The sequence below is a fragment of the Leopardus geoffroyi genome, chromosome C3 (assembly GCF_018350155.1).
Source record: "Leopardus geoffroyi isolate Oge1 chromosome C3, O.geoffroyi_Oge1_pat1.0, whole genome shotgun sequence".
Lineage (NCBI taxonomy): Eukaryota > Metazoa > Chordata > Mammalia > Carnivora > Felidae > Leopardus > Leopardus geoffroyi.
This window is the reverse complement of record NC_059338.1, coordinates 12,208,809-12,232,593: the sequence shown is the minus strand read 5'-3', so window position 1 is coordinate 12,232,593 and position 23,785 is coordinate 12,208,809. Positions and strand designations below refer to the sequence as shown.

The window sequence follows — 23,785 nt, the reverse complement described above, 5'->3', positions numbered from 1 at the left end:
GAATCAAATGAATTAACATAAAGCTAGATGCTCATTTTCATAAGAGACAACTGGAAATATTGATACTGGTAATTATTAATCAGTCACTATCTTTTTTTAATTTTTTAAATCTTTATTTATTAATTTTGAGAGAGAAAGAAGAGCCTGAGTGGGGGAGGAGCAGAGAGAAAGGGGGCCAGAGGGTCTGAGGCAGCTCTGCACTGACACCAGAGAGCCCGATGTGGGGCTCGAACCCACAAACTGCAAGGTCATGACCTGAGCTGAAGTTAGAGGTGCAACTGACTGAGCCACACGGGCGTCCCAATCAGTCCCTAACTTAGGTAGTATTTTAGTTACTTCTAGTTTAGGAGATCATACTCCAACGTTTATTCTGTTTCTCTTGATTAATAAATGGGCAGCGAGAGGGTAATAGCTCCAGTGACTGGCAGCATGACGCATGAAATAAATGACGTGATTGCTTTTATTATTTTAACACTTTGATGCATATTTATTTTCATTTTCCCATTTCAATTAACTTAAATTTCTCTGTTCTTTAATATTTATTTTGAGGTACTGACCAAAGAGCAGATTTGTACTTGGAAGGAAAAGATCAGCTTGGTGGTTGGTTCCAGTCTTCTTTATTAACAAGTGTGGCAACAAGGAGAAAAGCACCTTTTAAGTAAGTGTTCAAGCTGAGCTAAAGGTGTCCTCACGCTGTGAGGACCTGTGCGGCGCCCTGGCCGGTGCCAAGCCCCGTGCCGAGCACTTATCCCGGCAGAATTCGCTGTGTTGCGCTTCGCAGATGCTGCATTTTTGTTACAAATTGAAGGCTCAGGACCTCAGTGGAGGAAGTGCCTGCAGACGTGGTGGAAACGGCAGGAGAAGCAGAGTCACAAGTGGAGCCTGGAGACGGGACCGAATCGTGCAGTCTCGTGACACAGCTTTCACAGTGAGGAGCCACTTCTTACGGACGAACAAAGAAGGTGGTTTCTTGAGATGGAATCTACTCCTGGCCAAGAGGCTGTGCAGATGGTTGGAAAGGACAGTGAAGGACAGTGAAGGATTTGGAGTATCACATGAATTTAGTTGTAAAGCAGTGGCAGGGTTTGAGGGCCTTGGCTCAATTTCAAAAGGAGTTGTTCTCTGGGTAAAACGGTGTAAGACAGCATTGCGTGCCCAGAGAAGTGGTGTGTGAAAGGCAGGGTCAGGCAGTGTTCCCGACTTCACTGTTGTCTTTAAGAAATTGCCACAGCCACCCTTGCTGTCAGCGACCTCCACCTTGACCGGTCAGCAGCCATCAGCATCGAGGCAAGACCCTCCCCCAGGCAAGAACATTGCAGTTTGCTAAAAGCTCAGGTGATAGTTAGTGTTTTTTTTTAGCAATAAAGTATTTTTTACTTAAGACATGTACGTAGTTTTTTTAGACATAATGCTTTCGCACACTTCATAGAATACAGTAGTGTAGACATAATTTTATATGCACTTGATCGCAGTGGTCTGGAGCCAAACCTGCAATATCTCCGAATTATGCCTGGATATGATAAGGCACCTCCTTTATCAGCTTAGTCTCTTGTTTCATGAGAAATGAGTTTGAAGTTAAAAAAAAACAAACAGCAATACAGAGAAGTCTTGACCCTGACACAGACGGGTAATTCCCACAAGAGGTAAAGTCAGCATCGACTGGAGGAGTGGGGAACTCTCCGAAGAGCTAGAGCTTGAAATGTGGGAAGACATGACGTGGAGGATGGTACCCTGCGATGCTTGAAGACGGCCTGAGGTCACATCTCCTTGTATCTGTAATGTCCACAAGTGGCTAATTAACTGAAACATTCTTGTTTTGTTAAATTAGGTATCAAGTTACAGATAATCGGTTTTCCTTATTCAAGTGTGTGGATAGAGAATCAGAAAAATTTTTGAATAGCTTAAGATTTTGACTATCTTACAACAAAAACCCATCTCAGAACAATTTACATGTGTGGGTTTCTTGTATAACCTGCTTTTATTTGATTGATTGATTAAAGATTGTAGTATTTTTTTTTTTTTTTTTTTTTTTTTGAGTAATTTCTACCCCCAACACGGGGCTTGAACCTACAACCCTGAGATCGAGTTGCATGCTCCACTGACTGAGCCGGCCAGACACTACTATAACCTGCTGTTAGAAGCCAGTAGAACAGCAGATGTAGTTTTCTCACGTTGTCTTTTTGAAAATATTTTGAGGTGATAATCTGTTTATTTTTGAGGTGATAAATCTGTTAGTTTTAATGACCAAAATGAAAACATCATAGATGCTCAGGAAAATGTTTGTATAGTGAATGTAAACATCAAAATTTTTCTAGGTATGGGGCGCCTGGGTGGCTCAGTCGGTTGAGCGTCCAACTCTTGATTTTGGCTCAGGTCATGATCCCACGGTCATGAGATCAAGCCCTGCATCGGGCTCCGTGCTGAGTGTGGAGCCTGCTTGGGATTTTCTCTCTCTCTCTCTCTCGCTCTCTCGCTCTCCCGCTCTCCCTCTGCCCCTCTCCCCTGCTTGCTGGTGCTTTCTCTCTCTCTCTCTCAAAAAAGTAATTTCTATGTATAAGTAGAGAGCTTATTATCTAACAGTCATCACAAATCAGCTGAGAATTAGGCTTTCAAGAAAAGCTTTCATGCATAATCAAGAAAAATCCTGGTTTTTGGATCAAGCTAAGATAACTCTTTTTAAACTATAAGTGACCTTCAAAAAGACTGTTGGAATTGTGTTATCATAATAGCTGATTTGTTTTCTTAGGACAGTGGTTGTTCATGGCTTTACCCTTGGAGAAAAGGGAGAAAAGATGTCCAAGTCTCTTGGGAATGTCATTGATCCTGATGTGGTCATCAATGGAGGACAAGTAGGTGGTTCTCTAAAAAGTCTTTTTATTTTTGCTTTAAGGCTTCTAAATTGGCAGCCAAAATCTTTAATGTAGTTACTTCGATGTAAAAAAAAAAATAATGAAAACCTATCTTTTATGCTAATAGCAGGTGCCTTACTGTGTTTTAAATCTAGGCTCTTAGGTAATACATGATTTTAATGAAAAAGGGAAGGGCTGGGGTTGTGGCCCTGTTGACTCATTTCAGGTCTGAGTCTCTGATTGGGTCCTGAACCATGCTATCTCTTTGTTTAACTGAACTTCAGAATTTGTAAAAATTTATTTAAAAAAAACAATAAAAATGTACAGTTCAGTGGAATCAGTATAAGAAAACAATGAGATTACAATTCATGCTTCATTATTACATTCTCAGAAATTCTGCCCCTTACCAGCTTCATGGACCAGCACACAGCCCAGAGTGGAGCTTGAAGCCTACTCAAAAAAAAAGCCTACTCAAAAAAAAAAAAAAAAAAAAAAGCCAAAGGAGTAAAACGACAGGTGATTTCTTTTCTGAAAGCAACTCCAAAATAAACCAAATTATTAGCAACTCCAGATATGATGCTCATTAATGATGCTAATAATTTGGTTTATTTTGGAGTTGCTTTCAGAAAAGAAATCACCTGTCGTTTTACTTCTTTGGCTTTTTTTTTTTTTTTTTTTTTTTGAGTAGGCTTCATGCCCAGCACACAGCCCAGAGTGGAGCTTGAACTCATGACCCTGAGATCAAGACCTGAGCTGAGATCAAGAGGCAGACACTTCACTGACGGAGCCACCCAGATACCCATTACTCCTTTGGCTTTGTACCACCCTCCTAATGCCCAGTAATCACTGCTCTGTGTAAGGAGTGGCTAGGGGGCACCCCCTCCACCATCAGAGAGGCATCAGGGCACTGCATCGACCCCAGCGGTCACAGATGGATGGATACAGAAATGCCCGCATCCATGCATGAAACAAGATCGCAGAGCATATTTTTTCCCAGTGTTGGTTTTTAGACACAGCTGATTTCTGAGATTGTTAGCCCTTATTTCATTACAGTGCAAGTATATCTTATGCTCACTTTGTGCTCAAATATGTCGGAAGAAGAATATCGAAAACATTCGTTCACCATTTATATGTTAATATGTTTTTCCCTCCACCGAAAGGATCAAAGCAAAGAGCCTCCCTATGGTGCTGATGTCCTTCGCTGGTGGGTGGCCGAGTCCAACGTCTTCACTGAAGTGACCATTGGTCCAGCTGCACTTAATGCTGCCAGAGATGATATTAACAAGGTCAGCGTCACTTCTTCCCATTTCCGAATAAAAAGTGCGCTAAATGACTTTTTTTTTAAATGAAGTACATTTTATTTGGCATTTCAAAACAGTGAAAACATAGTGTAATCCTAATAATTTTATATGCTGTCTTTATATTTTATAAAATATAACCTAGCATAAGATAATACAAAATTATATTAATTTTATATACTTTTTGTGTGCTCTGTGACCTTTCACATTCATTCCATTTATCTTTATTTTTGCCTGGGAAGCAGGTGAAAATAACATTCTTACCTATACAGAGGAACACACTGGGCCACTGAAGGGGGATTTGCCTTTATAAGGTTATAAAGAAATAACAATGAAAATTCCGTCTTCATGTGTAGAGTCCAGAGGTGGTTTCTATACCTGGGCTATTGAAATGAGAGTCTGTTTTTTGACATTTGTAGTCTCATTTAGGAATGATCTATATATAAAGAAAAATCCCATTAAGAAAGTCACGAGTTGGATAAAAATTACAGAAAAAACTTTTCAGTAAGAATTAAAGGCTCACGTTTGTTTTTGACTGCATATTTCTTTCTCGATAGCTTAGGAATACACTCCGCTTTCTTTTGGGAAATGTCAGTGGTTTCAACCCAGAAACAGATGCCATTCCTGTTAACGATATGTATGTCATAGACCAGTACATGCTACACTTACTGCAGGATTTAGCAAACAAGGTAAGTATGAACTAATAAGCCTCTGGCAGATAGAAATATCAGCACTGTGGAATGTTGAAATTGGAGTTGCACGCAAGCAGAACAGACATTACTAGAAACAGTAACCATGGCACTGAGAAAAGTCATGCTTGGTAAGGTCCACACATTCTTAGGCTCCCTTTAGGTAGTGAAGTCTTGGGATTTCTTTGGTGGTTTTTCAGGAGACTCACAGTACCTGGTGGGAACAGTAGGCCCAGACTTCCCCTAAGACCACACTTTTCTTCGAGGTCTGCCTTACATATTTCCCCAAGAAGAAGGACTAAAGTGGAGCTATATTTTATCTGTAGATGCACTCTTCAAAGAATAGAAATAACTGAGATGACTGTTCCTCTGTGTTTCGTAAGATATTCTCCCATTTATACATACACAGATAATTTGTGTTTTCTCAAAAATTGGAAATGTGGTTGCTTCCACATACCCTGTGTCAGAAATGTCCCTACAGACACTTGCCCAATTTTACTTTTCTGGCGAAAATGAGGGAACAGTGGCAACTTGTAGTCTCTGCTGTTTTAAAATAGTGTGGTTTATCATTTAAAACCTGATTCCTGGGGCACCTGGGTGGTTCAGTCGGTTGGGCATCCGACTTTGGCTCAGGTCGTGATCTCACAGATCGTGAGTTCGAGCCTGGCATTGGGCTCTGTGCTGACAGCTCAGGGCCTGGAGCCTGCTTCCGATTCTGTGTCTCCCTCTCTCTCTGCCCCTCCCCCACTCATGCTCGCACTCTCTCTCTCTCTCTGTCTCAAAACTAAACATTAAAAACAAAACAAAAAAAAAACAAAAAAACTTGATTCCTCTGACGAGTATTCTTTTGTAGTTTCCAGAGTAGAATGTTCAGTGTTTTCTGAGGATGGTCAAATTTGATAGCCAGAAATGTTTCAAAGATCCTGTCACTACTGCATATCTCCTGTTTTGTATCTGTTGCCTTTGAACAGATTTTGAAAAGGAACACATTTTGCTCATAGGGCGAGGGCTAGGCTCACTGAGGGATCCAGGGAGGATAATGCAAGCTCACAGGACCTCCATTTTTGCTTGCTTATCCCATCTTCCAAATTTGTTTTGGCTTTTGTTCCTTAGATTACCGATTCATACAAACAGTATGATTTTGGAAAAGTTGTTCGACTGTTACGAGCATTTTATACCAGAGAACTCTCCAACTTTTATTTCAGCATAATCAAAGACAGGTATGTGGGACTGAATATTCAAACATTTCTTGAGTGTCTACTCTGCTTGACAAACTCCGGGCGTACATCGGTGAGCCAGATGGGCGGCACTGTGCAGTCATGAAGAAGTTGGGTTCTTGAGTTCAGGGGTAATACAACCTCATAATGTGATTATGAGAAGAGATGATATAAGGAACGTGCTTTGTGCTCTGCGTGGTAAAGTGAGCGCTCACTAAGCAACAGGTGCCAGTGGGGGTAATGAATCTAGTCCCTGTTTTCAGAGGAGTTTATAAATTTTGAGGAGAGACCAAGAGACAGGCAACTGTTACCATACGAACATTGTGTCAGATCAGTACTATCCAGTATCCTTTCAGAGGAGGGCTTGGTGCTTAGTCTTCCTGGGTGGCGGGTGAGCCACCGTGAGGTGTCCGCCCCTACCCGTGAGCACCTCAGGGACCTTACACACGGGGATCGTAACCCCCAGTCCTCCGAACACAGGAAGATGAATACCATCAACTAACGTATCAGTGGTCAGGGTTCCGGCTGTCGTCTCTCGGAAAACCGACGTGGACGCGGCGCCGCTGCGGGGAGTGTTGGGGGAAGGCGAGCGCACCCGCAAGGGGCCAACCGGGACAGAGGGTTGATCAGTAAAGTTACGTGATGGAACATCTGCCTCGGAAAATCGGAAGGTGGTGAGAGCCAGAGGACCGGCCACTGCAGGAGGAGACCCAGCCCGAGGCAGGCCCTGCCTCGGCGCTCGCACTTGCGTGCGTGTAACGCCCTGCCGCGCACTTTGTTCTCGCCCAGGCTCTACTGTGAAAGCGCCGGCGACCCCGGACGGCGCTCCTGCCAGACCGCCCTGGCTGAAATCTTGGACGTGATGGTTCGTTCTTTTGCTCCCATTCTTCCTCACCTGGCTGAGGAAGCGTTCCAGCACATACCTTACGTCAAAGGTAAGGAACACTCGATTTGTTCTCATGATGAGAAAGACCCTTCCCTGGTGAGGATGCGATTTCTGGTTTTCTCTACTCCGTGGAAGGGGCGCTTTCCCGTCCGTGGTGCGCGCGTGTGGCAGGACAGGTCTTGGCCCTTCAACCGTCTCTGCCCTTGTTTGGGGCCGCGTACGATGCATTTCAGAATGGCCTTCAAGCCACCACGGAGTGCTTTCTGAAACGTACGAGCAACTTGACATTACCGCAAAATCAGTTTTTCCTCGATGCCTTTCTAAATGTGTGAAATATATTTTAGGTTTTATTAAGACAAAGTGTGGTGCCTTTAGTGAATATTTTTATCACGGTTTTTTCCCCCTGATTGTTAATTAGTAAGCTTATAGTAAATTAGAACTATAGAAATTCAAAGAGAAAAAGTCACTCACAATCTCACTATCCAAAGACAACTACTGTTAATTTGGGGCTATTTTTTCGATTTTATTTTCTTCTAGGCATCCTTTTTTCCTTTTGAGGTCTTACTATATATTTTTTCCTTTGTTTAGATTTCCAAATGTGAATATAAATATTTGGTAAACATTTAGAATGGCTCCATAATATTTACCATAAATAACAATTCTTATTTTCTGTGAATAAATATTTCATGGTTAGAGCTCTGCATATGGTTTAAAACGGCTATATGTGAATTACTTTACCTTTTTTTTTTTTTTTTTTTATAGAACCCAAGAGTGTTTTTCGTACTGGGTGGATTCGAACAAGTTCTATCTGGAAGAAGCCAGGATTAGAGGAAGCAATAGAGGGCGCCTGTGCAATGAGAGATTCATTTCTTGGAAGCATCCCTGGTAAAAATGCCGCCGAGTACAAGGTTACCATTGTGATAGAGCCCGGGCTGCTTTTTGAGATAATAGAGGTGAGGAGTGGTTTGTACCTTTGAAAATGATGTTAGGATCCTACAGCCTCACCTGAAATTTGGCTTTTAAAAATCTCTGTGTAAGTAAGATTTTGTAGTTTCCAAATCTTGTAACCCTGATATTATCACAGATTCTGTTTCCTACTTTTCTGTGCTTCCTTTCCCTCCTTCTACAAAGTATGTACTTTACCAGAGGGGCAGGGAAGGTGCAATAAAGTCCTATTTGAAATGCAAAACCTTGGGCCTACTTGGATGTGACAGAAACCGATGACATTAGTTTCCAGTACATAAAAATTGAGAGTTTTGTGTTCAGGGTTTAGTTCTCTGCGAATTTTGTCAAAAGAAATCCAAGAACGGATTTCAATCTTTTTCTCAGGAAATCTGAAGAAAATTCATTTGCTGTAGCAAATCAGCATGCATTCTCTGAAAGCATTCATCCTATTTTTATTTCCGAAAGGACCATCAGAATTTTCTTCTTGGGATTCTTAGGGGTTCATTGGCCAGATTGACTTTTATGTTAACATACTGGCTCAAGATTTTTCTCTACTTTCAATGCTTGAGAAGAGAATTGATAATCTATATTTTAGAAGTCTTACTGCTATCATAGTTTTCTGAAAAATGACCATCTCATTTGGTTGGTAAGCTCACTTTAAGTTTTTAGTAATGTGATTAAATTAAGATTTGAGGCTTGAAACAGCTAGTCTCTAGGAGATCGTTGACCATAGTGGAGAATTTCAGTAAGATACGTTTTCAACGTTTATTTATTTTTGGGACAGAGAGAGACAGAGCATGAACGGGGGAGGGGCAGAGAGAGAGGGAGACACAGAATCGGAAACAGGCTCCAGGCTCTGAGCCCTCAGCCCAGAGCCCGACGCGGGGCTCGAACTCACGGACCGCGAGATCGTGACCTGGCTGAAGTCGGACGCTTAACCGACTGCGCCACCCAGGCGCCCCAGTAAGATACGTTTTAAAATCTACCAGTTGGCAGGCTCAGACTCCTTTATTTTATGAGCAGGAAACTGAGGACCGTTGCAACTGTGAGCGAGCTAAGGCTACACAGCCTAGTACTGGGCTTTTCTCCTGCATGTCATGTTTCTTTTGACTTCGTTAGTTCTGAGTAGTAAGTTAAAAAAAATACACCTTGTTTGGATCATTTACATTGGAAAAAACTTAGGGATTTAAAAAAATATGAATGTATTTTTCTTAGGAATAACGTTAGGTAGCTGTCAGATGATGGAGTCCTGGATCCATCAGTTACTAATTACATGAATTTGTTAAAACCAAATTAATTTCCTCAAAGCTCCTGTTTTCTCTTGAGCTTTTTTTTTTTTTTAAAGGAATGTCCATATTAGCTTACTAACTCATTTTGAAGAGCAGAATTACAATGAAAAATGGAAAAATTCTTATCAGACACCCAGCTTTCTAGTACTTCAGAAGAGTTCTGGGGGTAATTCAGTTGCCTCCATTGGTCTGTGTTGCTGAAAGCAAGTCTCATGTAGCGCCTTGACCCCTCTCCTAAAGCGGGAGGCAGGGTGCAGGATAACGAAGTCTGGGCCGTGAGGCCACTGGACCTGGGCTGGAATCCCAGCTCCCCACCTGCTGCCTGAGAACCGTGGGTGAGTGCACCCCTCCGAGTGGCTTTCCTCATTTGGAAAATGGGGATAAGAAACACTGTGTTTCTAATCATAAGGGACATTTAGCATCTAGCATAGTGAGGTACCTACTGACTGGATTTTTTTTTTAATTTTTTAAAATTTATTTAGAGAGAGAGAGGGAGAGAGAGCACGCGAGTGAGCACAAGTTGGGGAGGGGCAGAGAGAATGAGAGAATCCCAAGCAGGCTCCGCACCATCAGCACAGAGCCTGACGTGGGGCTTGAACTCACAAACTGTGAGATCATGACTCGAGCAGAAACCGAGAGTCAGACGCTTAACCGACTGCACCACCAGGTGCCCCTTGACTGGAAGATTTTAGCTGAAGCGTTTCATTCTACTTAAGAATGGATTTAGGAGATATTGGTACCAAAGGGTTACTCACAAAACACAAGAGTCTGTAGCATTTATTCTTACAACCTCAGTTTGCAGTAAAAATTGAGATGGTAACTTTGACATGCTCGTTCCCAGATGCTACAAGCTGAGGAGACTTCCAGCACCTCTCAGTTGAATGAATTAATGATGGCTTCCCAGACGACTTTACTCCCTGAGGAACCACGAACACTAACGACAGATGTGATTGAGCGCAAAGGGACGTTTCTGATCAATTTAGAAGGTAAGGAGGAGGCCACAGTAACGAGAGGGACCTGGAGAACTGAGTGATAATCGAAGGTCATCTCCAGCTTTCCCGTGGATTAGGTGCATTCTAAAGGCAGATATGTTCTTAGAATACATCTTTTTATGGGAAGTGGCTCAAGTTTCTAAGCCAGCTCTCAGAAGCGTCCTGCATGATGACCTTGGGAACCCAGGACTAGGGAGAGGAGAGAGCTTCCCTTGCTGTCCTGTGAATAATTGATAGTTGTCATTGTGTGTGAAGTTAGTTGGCCTCACTCACTCCCGTTGGCTTTTTGTGCTCCTGTCCTTTGACACTCAGTACCCTAGTACTGCCTAGCCCGCCCTTCTCCAGCGTTGACTCTGAAATTGCTTATTTTGCCCACCCTATGTTAACAGATTTAGCCATTTAAAAAAATTATTTTAGAGAGAGTGAGAGTGTGGGCGGGGGAAAGGGCCAGAGCCAGGGAGAGAGACTGTCTCCATGCTCCGTGCAGAGCCCGACATGGGGCTCGATCCCACGACCCTGGGACCAGGACGTGAGCCGAAATCAAGAGTCATACTCAACCCACCCAGGTGCCCCAAGATGTAGGCATTCTTAATGAAGGGTTAAGGAAGATGTCTTATCGAACTCGTGCCCACCACGGCCTCTCTCCCAAGCAAGTACTGTCGGTGATGCGATGGAGGCACAGCAACATTAACAGAGAATAACACGCGGGATCTCTGGGAAGGGGACGCTGCCTGTGTTTTCCAGAGTTGTTAGGTGCCATCGGGAGGTGTGAGGCTAATTTATGGGCATCAGTGTAAATCTGAGGCCTGGAAACCCTGACCACGTAGTAAAGATTCTCACTTGCTTCTCAAAATGTTAACGTACGTTGTTTGTATTATGGCTAGAAAATAACTTTCTTACATGTATTCAGTCTGAAGTCTGAGCACTGATAATGGAGAAATTTTTGTTTTCTTTTGGTCAAACCAAGAAATTGTAAGTGGGCACACTGCAGTTGTCACTAGAATTTTTCAACTTTTAAAAATTCTTGCGTAGGGGCTCCGGGGTGGCTCAGTCGGTTGAGCGTCCGACTTCGGCTCAGGTCATGATCTCACAGTTTGTGGGTCCGAGCCCCGCGTCAGGCTCTGTGCTGACCGCTTGCTCGGAGCCTGGAGCCTGCTTCCGATTCTGTGTCTCTGTCTCTCTCTGCCCCTTCCCCGCTCACGCTTTGTCTCAACTGTTTCTCAAAAAATAAATAAATGTAAAAAAAAATTTTTTTTTTAAATAAAGTCAAATTCTTGTGTAGCTAGAGAGGCAAAGTAATTTGTCAGAACTAAACCTGGATTAAAGAAGAGCTAGAAGGCCTGCTCTGCTCTGCCTGAGGAGATAACAGTTCAGTGACTTGTAGAAAAAGCAGTTAACCTCTCACTCAGGGTCTCCCGATTCCTCGGCCGTCCTCAGTCGTCAGATTGCGAGTCCCCCGTGATAGCCGTGTGCGTGTGAGGCAAATGAAGTAGGAACGACCGGTTTACCAGGGGAAGGAGAAGTTTCAAAAAAGGAGCGCCGGCAGAGCCATCGGGAGCTAGGGATACAAGCAGACTGGCCCGTCAGCCTCTTGGTGTCCTTTCTCTCCCAGGTGGGGATATTCGTGAAGAGTCTTCCTATAAAGTAATCGTCATGCCGACCACCAAAGAAAAATGCCCCCGTTGTTGGAAGTACACCGCCGACTCTTCAGACGCGCTCTGCCCCCGGTGCACGCAAGTCGTCGCTGGAAGGGAATAGGTCACGCTGCTGCTCACGGTGGAGCGTTCACGGCACCGGCCAGAAACCCAAGATTTAGGTAATGAGTGGGAGAGGAGATGGTAGAGGAGAAGGGGCAGATTCAGAACTGGAGGTCTGTCCTGTGTTGGATAAAAAGTAATGTGTATGTATATACACACATGCAGAAAAATAGTATGAAGATGGATCTGGACGCATCCATAAAGGATTTATTCAGAACAGAGACACTGAGTGTTTGCCTTCAGAGGCGGCTGACCGGAAAATGTTTTATATTTTATAAATCTTCTTGACTCAGGATTTAAGTTCTCTAATGTCTCAAAATAAAGGCATCTGGAAAATTACCGACATTGGTGAAGAGCGGAAAAAAACTTCATACTTGTATTTACGAATGTTGAAACATGAAAGCTGAAAATTTATTTCACTAACATACGTAAGTTCACAACAAGGAACAGACACAGAAAATGGAAGTATATACAGAGGGTCACTACTTACACTACATTAGAGAAGAGCGTTTTATAAACAATTCAGTACTGGATTAAAACCTTGCGAGGGATGGCTAATTCTGTCAGCAGAAATCTAACTTTTAGAAGCCCAACAAACTCATTCCTGTCAGTGTGATAAAGGGCTTTCACTGTTGCTATGGCATCCTTTAAAAAGATTTGTCTCTCATAAATGAAGGAGCCACAGCAACTTGTAAGTGAATGGTACATTCCACATAAGCTTCATATTATTAAATCTTTCCTTTGATTTTAAATTGTAACCATTTTTTTTTAAAGAAGACAATGTAACAGTGCTTACTTTGACCTTAGATGAGTTTTTATAACAAAGGTGAAACTTCCTTTCTTATTTTTGCAATAGTATGCAAGAAGCTTTTAGAAGGTCAGTGTTATGTTCTTCCCCACCTGGTTTGTCCTGGCTCTTCTAGGTCTACATCTAAACGCAACCTGTAATGTAGAAGTTATGACGATTTGAACACTCCTGTTTTCCTTCAGCATTATATAGTGGGACTTAACAAGGGACAGAATGCCTATTTAATGTTAGTGAAGAGAGGGGGGTGGCAGTTCTAACTAAGAAAACACGACTGGTTCTTGGCTTCCCATCACTAAGTGCAGCTGACCTTTGTTCCAGAAACCACCCATTATTCTACATACAGTTTAATTCCTTTATTTGTGGCTAACAGGTAATAAATATTTAGCTGCTTTTCTTTTTTTTTTAATTTTTTTTTTAATGTTTATTTATTTTTGAGAAAGAGAGAGAGAGACAGAACATGAACAGGGGAGGGTCAGAGAGAGAGGGAGACACAGAATCGGAAGCAGGCTCCAGGCTCTGAGCTGTCCGCACAGAGCCCGACGCGGGGCTCGAACTCACAGACCGTGAGATCACGACCTGAGCCGAAGTCGGACGCTCAACCGACGGAGCCACCCAGGCGCCCCTAGCTGCTTTTCTTAACCATGTAACCATGAATTAAGCATGTAATTCAATTTTAAAATTCTGTGAATGGTCCACTTTAGGATCACAAATGTAACGAGAGAGATTTGTAATTCAGCGATTGGTTACAGTTCTAGGAGCCATATTTTAGCTTATTACTCTCAACAATCCCCAAATTTGATTATGAGTCCTACCAGAATTAGTCTAACCAGGTTTATTCTCTAAAATGCTCATTAGGTACCCCTTCCCCCAGAAATGACACTTGGATCAAAGTGAGGATTTAAAGTTTCTTTGACCAGCCCCCAAAATTCATAACTACTTTCAGACTAAGCTTTTGGGATGCATATAACAAGTGACTACATAAAGCTAGGTAGGTTCACAAGAAATCACACAAATGGGTCTGGATGGGGCAGCGGAGATCCAAGCAGAGGCTGAGACGTGGGGCTAGCTTTCAGTCCTTCTCAGTGCTGCCACGGTACAGCAGGACCTTCGACCAGGCTTACAGGCCCTCACCCAAATAGTCGAGACGTCTTCCAACTTTATCTTTCAAGACTTTTAAGTTAGACAGTAATTATTAAGTCTTAGACTGTTCAGTTCGTATTCGGGTGTTATCTTTTAGTTAAAAAGAATTAGGATATCCTCTGAGGATCCTCAGACATAAGACTTTTTTCTTTAGTCCTTGAGGGGCATGCTCCTCAATTCTCCAATCGCTAAAGTTGGCTTCTCACAAGTACGAAACAAACTTCTGTATCACAATGAGTTACTATGAATAACACCTGTGATCCATGACAGAGGTCAGTAATTGCACTATATGGCTACATTCCAAAAATATACCGTTATACTTGGTATTTGTGGAGCTTTTACAGAGTTTTGGTTAATCTGGTTTCACTCAAGTAATTATTCAGCACTTGGACTGCACAGGCACTCTAGGGTACAAGATCCTCTTATTCTCTCCACCCAGCTGTGAGGTAGGTTTGCGGAGCCGTAATTATCACCGAGCCTTTTCTGGGCTGTTCCCAAGAACAGATAACATTACCATATCCCAGAAGCAGACGTTTCTAAACACTGGTAGGAAAAATACAGTGGGACTTAAATTTTTAGCATCGTTGCCCTTTTTTTAAAACATAAATTTTACAAGATAGTACAGTTTTACAATCACCTGATGTGGATACAACTTTGAATCTTGGCAAAGGGAAATCTCAGCTTACACCGTAATTAACTTTGCTGTGTGCCTGCGTCGCGGATTCTCAAGTTGGCAAGCACAGCAGGTTAAGGTTCTGTTCAGCGTCCCTTCTGATGAATGTGATGATCTCGAACCCGTTCTTCCTCCAAAGCAAGGTCATCCTCCGGTGGCGGCAGCATAACCTCTGGGAAAGAGCCTGTCCGCGTCCTGACTCCAGGCGGCGGCCCGGGTGTGGGACTGGAGCATGCTGACAAAAGCGAGTGGGTCGTTTCCCTCATTTTACTCACGGGGACTACACATGAACACGTTTAAATTTAATTACAATAACATTTCAAGTACAAAATATAGACTCTGATAATAACATAATCTGTAAATTATAACCCATTTGAAATAGCAAAGTTTACCAATAAAGCTACTTAAAGTGCTTAAATTAGAAATAAACAGTAAAACACCTGTTAGTAATTAATGGTATCATTGATACTTGTTTATATTTTATCTTCAATATTAACGAAAGGAGTGGATTTAGCCAGAACTGCACTTTTAAAAGTAGTATGTGTTTTTATTTTACAAAAGAAAAAAGATATACTCCCTCCATAAAATTCCAGATCTTACTATGTAAAATTACCATGCACTAATTCATGTGGTTCACAACTGCAGACGGTTCACAACTGGCTGAGTGTCATAAAGAAGGACTCGATATGGCTTCCACAGCTTCAATGAGGTGTAAGGCTAAACTGTACTGCCCGTGGTTTTCCGGCAGCAGCTCGATTACTTTATGTACTAGTTTAGCTGTTGTTGCGATTGGCACTTCTGTGTTTTGAAGATCCTGGGGGTTCTGAAAATGGAACAAAAAATAACCAGTCAGTCATACACAACGGTAGCTGTTGGTCGCTTCAGGGTTATCCGAATAGTTACTTCCTAGTAAGAATGCTTTTCTTTGGACCCAAATTAAACTTGTAATTTAAATCTTCTCCTTAACCGTTATTAAATATGCATTTGAGAAAACACCCAAGGGCACCTGGGTGGCTCAGTCAGGTAAGCGTCCCACTCTTGATTTCAGCTCAGGTCACGATCTTACGGTTCGTGAGATTGAGCCCCACGTCGGGCTCTGCGCTGACGGCACAGAGCCTGCCTGGGATTCTCTCCCTCTCCCCCCCGCCCCCCGCTTACTCTCTGTCTCTGATAGACGACAGACAGACAGACAGGTAGACGGCAGGCATCCAGTGGCCTCATCGATCCCACGCTCTCGTACTCACCATCGCTTTCAGCCAGGTACAGAGCGTGGGCGGGAGTCGGGCCAGCAGCTCCATGCCTTCTTTCGTCTGGGTGCGGAGAAGCGCGTGCGCCAGTCTCTGCCCTGTTAACACCAGCAGCTGAGAGGCGAGGACCTCTTTGTCCTGAACCTGGAGGATGGCCTGAGGAGATGAACGTGGACATACGGTAAGAGCTAACAGATTTATTTACTCTGGGAAAGGCTTTGCCGGTGAAGAGACTCCTGTTCATTTTTGAGCTGGGGCCATGTATACAACCAAAGAAGCAAAGTCCAAATCAAATTTGGCATTCAAAATTCAAATTTCTCCTCATCACCTAATTTTTCTTATCCCCTAATTTTTTAATTCAATATGACTAGAAGAGTCAGTTTTTAAATTTCTGGCAAGAAGGGGACTTAAAATCACATCATGACTGCTAACGACCCTCTAATGGCTTCCGAACACACTCTGAATCACCACGAGCTACGAGACAGGACCTGGCCCCTGCCGACCTCCCGCCTCGTCTGTGACGTCTTCATCTTCCGTGCTACGTACGGTCCCCCACGTGGGCCCTTCTGGCCTGGCACGCTGCCAAGCTAGTCCCGCTACGGGGCCTCTGTTCTTGTCGCTACTCGGGCCGCGAGCTCTTTTGCCCCAGTTTTCTGTTACTGGCTGCATCTTCTCCGCAGGGGCTCGGTTCAGATGTCACCTCTGACCACCGCTGTTCGTCACAGCGTTTCTCACTCAGTACAGGAGTCAGCGTGCTCTTCTGCTACCAGCAGACTATTGATCCCACGAGGAAGGGATCTGGTCTGTGTGTTTTACTCTTGTGCCCTTTGCATAGAACAGGCCTGACACACTGGAGGAGTCTGTTAAACACAGACCAGAAACGGGCAACTGATTACAGTTTTATATTTTAATATTCTTTTATTTGGGGGCCTAGAAGTTCTAACAGAAAGAAAAGCAAAAAGCTTAACTGGAGACTTTTCTGATTCTTTACTCCAACTATAAACGTTCTAACTTGAGCCCCCACCTCCCGCTCCTAGGGTGATATTACCTCTTCTCCTAAGTGGTCAACTCCATAGTTGTAGAGTTCCCCCACATAATGCCTTCGAACAACATCTTCACTAACTTGAAGGTGATGAGCCAAATCCACGGCCAGAACTGGCCAATCTTGGTCTTTCCCAAAAGGAGTGGTTGGTGCCTCTTCGGAGGACTCTCTGTCCTTCATGACTGAATGCTGGGCCTGGACGGCTGCACTCACGACTTTCAGTAAGAACTCAAAAATGGAGAAGGACACAGAGCACTGTTAGTATATCTCGTTTTAAAATGTCTACATCAAAGTAATTGTTGGCTTTCCTCTCAATCAGGGTAGCTTTTCCATTCAAATTAATGATCAAAGAGGAACATATACTTGAAAGGAAAAATGGCTCTCCAGAATACCCTGGAAGCGGTCGCCATCCTTTAAGACCTGCTACGTTTTTTATTTACTATTATTTTCTGAGACACACAAACAAAATCCAGTAATTGTAATTTACCTGTTGTCGTACAGAAATAAAGTTTGGATCCATTTCCCCACTAGGTAATAACTGAATTGAAGTTAGGTCTTTGAAAAATGCATTCTTCCCCTGCAGAGAAAGAAAAGACCAAAAAAACTGATGAGTACATTACTATTAAAGGCAAGACAAAAGATTTTAAAATTTAGTCATTTAATGGATAAGTCACGGTTGATGTTTCTTCTCCTTGAACAGTAACATTTCAGAATTTTATTCACTTAATTTTTATAATAATTATCTAGTATACGGTAGGCAGCCTTTAAGGTATGATCCCCCTCCCCCTGCTATGCAGGCCTCGGGTAGTCCCCTGCCCTTGAGTGGGGGCTGGACCTCGTGCCAGCAGAAGAGCAGAGATGTCAGCGTGTCACTTTCCAGATTTGGGTGCTCACATTCGCGCTCCTTGCCCTGAAGGAAGCCAGCACCCACAGCAACCACGGAGCCCGCAAGTGGATCCCCCGATCTCCACCCCCGTTGGGCCTCGAGATGGGACTGCTGCCCCGGCTAAACCCTACCTCAAGACTCCTGAAAGCCTTTGAGCCTGAGGCACCTAACTAAGGGGTGGAGGGCGGGCAGAACCCAGATTCCTGACCCAGGAAAATGGTAGTAAATGTTTGTTGTTTTCAGCCACTAAATTTTAAGATAATTTGTTATGCAGTAATAGATAACAAAGACATGTGTGTACTCTGAATTCTTTTAAAAACACTTGTTCAACTCGGAAGTCATCTTTAAGAGAATGGATGTGTCTGAAAAGGCGAAGCAGAACATCAGAAAGCTGGATTTCAGAACTTCCTTGGAAGGAAGTGTAACACAGAGCCAAGAACACCGGCCTCCGGAAGTTGCCAAGACCCAGCTTCTAGTCCCAGGCCCACACTTGACACCATGTTATCTTGGACAAACGACCCCACCATCCCAGGCTGCTGTGTGTTCACCTGCAGACAGTCATCAGGTATCTTCTAACGTATTTTCTAGACCCAAAGGTTATCCGTAGCGTGACTGCCAATGAGGATAAAGCTACTCATCCTTTAGTGAGGAGAAACAGCAGACTCCCTAGGGCAAGCCCCTGCATTACAGACATCACTGATTCAATTTTTCCACAAACTCACGCACAATTTGTTACTCTCTAGATTCCGCCTGGTGGTCTCAGTTATAATGAGGGTCTACCGTACATGAGGGCCTCTGGGCGGGGAACACGTATGCACAGCTATCACAGCACCATTTGTTTACCACGTTCTCGACACCGCTCAGCACTTCGTGTTAAGTAAACATAACCCTCAGAACCACCATAAAGCAGGTACTAGAATCATCACTTCTGAATGAGAAAACTGAGGCCAGGAGAAGCTCAGGAAGCCTCGCCAGGAAATGGCAGAGCTAGGATTCGATTTCACCAGCCAAACCCCACCGCCTCTGCAAGTGAGAGTCCCACAGCTGTCTCAGGGCATCCTGGCATGACCTGGGCCAGGACTAACATCACCACCGGGCTTGTCCAATACGTGTTCTGGTCTCACAAGCTCCCTGAGGGGACTACTGAGCTAGGCATGCGGTTTTAGTTTTTCTTTAAAGAAAAAAAATTTACCCTCTGCTTTTACAAACATCAATGCAAGCTATAAACATTCATCCAGAATCTATGTTCACAAATGTAAAAACTGTATCATTACTTTATGAGGTAGATAAAAATTTGTCATCAGCCTTCTACCTTTCAAAGGTCAACTACTGAGATTTAAACGTGAAAATAACTTTCTTAAAACATAGCTACTTCTGTTTATATCTACCCCCTAACTCAACACATCCAAAACCCCTCTACATGGGCTTCTTTGGGAAGCCACGAGCCTTCCAAGCTTGGGAGCTCATGGAACTCGGGCCCCTTCGTGTCCTGCGGCACTTTTCCCAGCCCGTCCTCATGGTACGGGTTCCCCCAGACCCTCCACGACTTCCTCTTCTCCCCAGTCCACACCCTCAGCGACTCGTCGCTGTCACTGGTTCCCCAGACCACGGCCGCGTCTCCCCTCTTCTGCATCCTGCTGACGCTGACTCTTCTCTAACATCTCCTTAATTTTAAATTTATTAAACATTTTCTGGGCTCCTGTGGCGTGCCAGGCATGGCACAGAGCCGGGGGAACAGCGAAGACGTGGTAAGTTAGGGAGTGCAGACCAAGACCTGGAGGAGAAGGTGACACTTAAGTGAGAAAGGGACAACATGCAGAAGCTGTGGCCACAGCAAAACCACAGTCTAGGAAAACGGACCACCGCAGTGAGAAGAGGGAAAAGTGTCTGCCTGCTCTCGGGGAGGGGGTAGTCAGGAGTCGCTGCGGGGCAGGTGCACCGGAGGAACGGGTGGAGGGAGGAGAGGCAGCCCCTGGTGCGGGGAGCCTTCCTCTGCCTCCGGCGCAGTAACGGGCTGGCGTCTCCCGCCCCACCCGCGCTCTCCCCGCTAAAGGGACCTGTGAATTTGGGACAAGCCGCCGAGTGTTCCCTGCGTTCCTTCTTCAGGGGGCAGCCTCTGTGCAGGGAGCAGGAGCCCGAAGGGCAGCCCGCGCGAGTCCAGCCGTGCCCCAGGCACGTGAGTCACTGAGGGTGAAATACACCACTTTCCCACAAGGCTAAGCTGTGTTCTCCAACTCTGCTTCTGTCAGTGAAAGGCTAAGTAATAAAGCTGGCCAACCGCCTGACTTCTCATTTTCATCTCCAGCTGTCTGGATCCTGTCTGAGTAAATGTGCGTTCTGGAAAGGGAACTGTGGCAGCGTGGGACTGACTGGATGGAGAGAAAGCGAAAGACCAGAAGGCCTGAACTGGGTGATGGGGAGGGATGGACGGAGGCGGTTTCAGGAAGAATCGACGAGAGGGGCTCGGAGGGGAGACAGCAAGAGACCTTCACGGCTTCCCGTCCGCCCGGGCGCAGCCGGGGATTAGGAGGACAGCAGCGTAGGTCAAGGGCAGAGTGCGGGTGAGGGGGTCGAGACAGATTTTAGATATGAAGTGTCTGGGGTCGCACAGCACATTCTGAGAGAGACAGGATCCCCCTGAGTCACACAAGTACCGAGCAACTTCAAGTATGAAAGATGAGTCTGGCTCCTCGTCCTGCGAGACCCTCGGCTCCGAGGTGGCTCGGGCGTCCTCGGAGGGACTTACCTTACTATCAAAGAGTGAAAGCGGCTTCACGGTTTTCAGAGAAAACCTCATAATGGCGAAGAGGATGGAGCACAGGACGGAATGGTGCTCCACCAGCGGGTAGTGGATGTGTTTCTGCTCAAAGGCCAGCTCCACGATCGAGATCGGTCCTTCGACGGCGAGCCACGCGTCCTCCGTATCCAGGACAGGTGCCTGCATTTCATCCCTGCTAACGTCAGCCTACGTGTTTTCAGAACAGAGAACTGTGTTCAGAACCGGAGGGATAACAGCTTGCAAACACGTTAACGAGCTTTACCAGTGGGAAGTACAAACCCCTTTTGTCCCCGCACCTCCGATTTACAACAACAAATCTAATCCTTTATAAGAAACCACTATTTTGGGGGCTTAAGTCAAAACTAAGAAATGAATAAATGAAAAAACTTTTTTCTCTAGTCCAATGATTTTAAAAACATTTAGGGGCGCCCAGGTGGCTCAGTAAGTTAAGCGTCCAACTTTGGCTCAGGTCACGATCTCATGGTTCATGGGTACGAGCCCCACATCAGACGCTGTGCTGACAGCTCAGCCTGGAGCCTGTATCGCATTCTGTGTCTCCCTGTCCCCCACTCGTGCTCTCTCTCTCAAAAATAAACACTGAAAAAAATTAATAATAAAAAAAAAAACATTTACTGTCTTAGTTCAGAATGCAAATACACCTCTTTTACCTCCATTAAAGTCTGAAGAAGATCCAAGCAGGAGCCGAGGAAAGAGGTCATTGCCGTGTCGCTCATCCCCACATCCTGTTGTTTTTTTTTTTAAAAGGAACATAATTAGTGCCAGCAGCAAAGCTGCTACACTTACTATCAGAAAAATAAAAAACAGGCCTATGTAACTGTCTGCACTGCACAAACAGGAAGACACGGGCACATTTTGTTCCTTTCTTGAGCATCAACTAATTTTAAATCAGGCTTTAAAACTGATGGTACCACTATCAACTTTATGAAAGTTAGTGTTCTTCGTGTGTTGAAAGACATGGTGTCGTCAGACGCCATAGACGGTGGCACTCTGCTTGCGGGCAGGCTCGCTAAGGCACGTCACAGCCACCTGCGCGAGACCTCACAGCCACACACACGACCCTGGCACGGGAAGACGCACACACGAAAGCCCCATCTGTCAGGCTGCGAGAAAACAACCTGCTCTGGTTTTGGAGCGTCCTTCAGGGACGGAGCTGAACCCTCTGAACAAAACCTGAATCCTCGAGCCTGTGAATTAAACACCAGACCCGTGCTGTGGGCACCAGACCGTTCCTCCTGACTCCAGATTAACCTACAAGGTACCACTGCCTGGAGTCAACATAAACAACCAACCAATAAGCCGCTCACATCTAAGGGATCCAGAGCGCACACAGGTATAACCGTAGCCACAGAGCCACTCTCGAGGGCACAGCGGAAGAATCTTCGACGGTGGCGGCTTTTCAGGGCTGTGGGCCTAGAACGGCTACATGCACGTGCCCCGTTACTTCCTAAGGTGTTGCAATAAGAATACTTCAAAGCTTCAAGCAAAAGTCTGTACTGTTAATCACTGGCCTCAAACAGAAGCCCAGTATCCGTGGGCTGGAATGTTGCTTAAGACTATTCGTACAATGGTTGTTCCATAAAGGTGGCTACGTTCGCTCGTGAATCTGCCTCGACCACTGGCTGCCGCCGTCAGGAAGCGCAGAAACCACGCGCGGCAAAGCCAAGACGGCCTGGCGCCCTCCCATCCACGGTCCAGACTGAAGACACCTTGTGAAAACTCACCTGACACAGAGCATCTGACAACCTGGAAAGGTCAATTAAAATCGGCCGCAGTTCGTGCCCAGTCTCCTTAGTATCACACTCTCTTTCCACCTTTATCTCCTGACAGGTCACCAAAACGGTAACAAAGGCAAAGTTCACCCCTGCCTGAAGTTAATAAGGTACCTACGTAAAGCACAGGATTAACTATACATCCAGTTAAAGGAGATTCACTTACCCTTCGGCATAACCTATCCTTTGGTGATTTTCCAACCTAAGGCAAAAGGACACAGAATACTATATTTATTTAACAATTGAAAAAAAAAGGCATTACTATGGTATAGGAAATAAAAAGTAACGAAATTTAAAAAACCTAAATCGAGCTATAAATAAATGCTGGTTCTGCTCATTTAACTTTGTGGTGGAACTTAAAACACATATTATGAAAATATGTCACGCTGGGCCCCCAAACAATCCTTTCAAAAATAAATATTTTTGAACTATTAAATAAAAAAAGAACTCTAAAAATCTGGTGATCAATTTGTACAATCAAGTAACTGTGTTGCCTTCAAACCCAGAACAAAACTCAAGGTTATGAATAAAGAGCAGCTAAGAATTCTGCCTGTTGATAAAGACACACGATAATTTTTTAAATGGTAAGGAGGGACAATCTAATGCAGACAGAAGTTAAATTCCTAGCTCAGAAAACTGGTTGATTTTCTCGATTCCGTAAGCACGGAGATTCCACCGTGCACTTTACCCAAGGTGATAAGTGGGAGTGGAAAGTTCTGCTCTTCAGGAATATGCCTTGATCAGAATTCACAGGAGGCAGTGATAAGTACCAGGGATGGGACTCCAGCACAAAGGCCACTTCACCTCGTTGCCTCTCCTGAGATCACTGCCATGGCCTTCACACGACCAAGCCCAGCCCGTCCCAATCCCAACATTTCACCCTGTTGCCTGCAAAATGCAAACCTGAACCTATCGTTCCCCTGCGTCCAGCTGCCCCGGTGTCTTCAAGACAAAGAAGGGCCACCACTGACGACCCTCCCCCTGCCGTATGTGCCCTACGCTGAGCGGTCTACACATGCCATTAGAAAACCCCAAATCCAGAGCCTACCCGGGAAGTACTTCATGCCCTGCTTCCTGCACTTTCCTAAGCCTGCGCTTCAAGCACACGAAGCTACTCGCAGCTCTGAATCGAAAACGCAGCCTCCCGTGTCCACGACTTTGTTGTTACGCCTCTTCTTCTCGCCCACTGCTTCGTACGTACTCATCTTCAAAATTCAGCCCAGAAGCCCTCCCTCTGGTCTGTTACTTACTTCCTCTTCTCCACTCCAAAGGCAGCCTATGTACCCTGTGGACTGGGAGTCCTCCGAGGGCAGGGACTGGGGCTTTTAGCTCTGCGGCCATAGAACTTAGCACAGTTCTTGGCACAGAAGAGATACTCATCATAATCAATACTTGTCAAATGACTCCTCAAAATTCTCTGCCTCCTCGTTCAGGACTGCTCAAAAAATTCAAATCCAGGTTGTGAGGCTCAAGCGTGACCGGGGACGGGAGATTGCTA

General features: G+C 44.7%; 2 protein-coding genes across 8 annotated transcripts in view; one reads left to right on the top strand and one right to left on the bottom strand.

Moving 5' to 3' along the window:
• Window positions 1-12,261, top strand: part of IARS2 (isoleucyl-tRNA synthetase 2, mitochondrial) — a 65,961-nt gene extending 53,700 nt beyond the window's left edge. Inside the window, exons 15-23 of the mRNA XM_045455726.1 lie at window positions 550-658; window positions 2,747-2,849; window positions 4,010-4,135; window positions 4,705-4,836; window positions 5,950-6,056; window positions 6,843-6,988; window positions 7,702-7,892; window positions 10,015-10,159; window positions 11,778-12,261. Coding sequence (XP_045311682.1) covers window positions 550-658; window positions 2,747-2,849; window positions 4,010-4,135; window positions 4,705-4,836; window positions 5,950-6,056; window positions 6,843-6,988; window positions 7,702-7,892; window positions 10,015-10,159; window positions 11,778-11,923 — 1,205 coding nt within the window. The 3' untranslated portion in view covers window positions 11,924-12,261. The remainder of the gene's footprint in view (window positions 1-549; window positions 659-2,746; window positions 2,850-4,009; window positions 4,136-4,704; window positions 4,837-5,949; window positions 6,057-6,842; window positions 6,989-7,701; window positions 7,893-10,014; window positions 10,160-11,777) is intronic.
• A 45-nt stretch (window positions 12,262-12,306) lies between these two features.
• The window catches only part of RAB3GAP2 (RAB3 GTPase activating non-catalytic protein subunit 2), a 104,586-nt gene continuing 93,107 nt past the window's right edge, over window positions 12,307-23,785 (bottom strand). For 4 of the 7 annotated variants that reach the window (XM_045455724.1, XM_045455722.1, XM_045455723.1 and 1 more), the window contains 7 exons: window positions 22,454-22,489; window positions 21,166-21,240; window positions 20,465-20,683; window positions 17,320-17,409; window positions 16,839-17,060; window positions 15,788-15,946; window positions 12,307-15,366 (listed from right to left, as the gene is read on the bottom strand). In XM_045455724.1, coding sequence (XP_045311680.1) covers window positions 15,211-15,366; window positions 15,788-15,946; window positions 16,839-17,060; window positions 17,320-17,409; window positions 20,465-20,683; window positions 21,166-21,240; window positions 22,454-22,489 — 957 coding nt within the window. In that variant the 3' untranslated portion in view covers window positions 12,307-15,210. The remainder of the gene's footprint in view (window positions 15,367-15,787; window positions 15,947-16,838; window positions 17,061-17,319; window positions 17,410-20,464; window positions 20,684-21,165; window positions 21,241-22,453; window positions 22,490-23,785) is intronic. The other 3 variants (XR_006706827.1, XR_006706826.1, XR_006706828.1) reach the window with 1 other exon arrangement.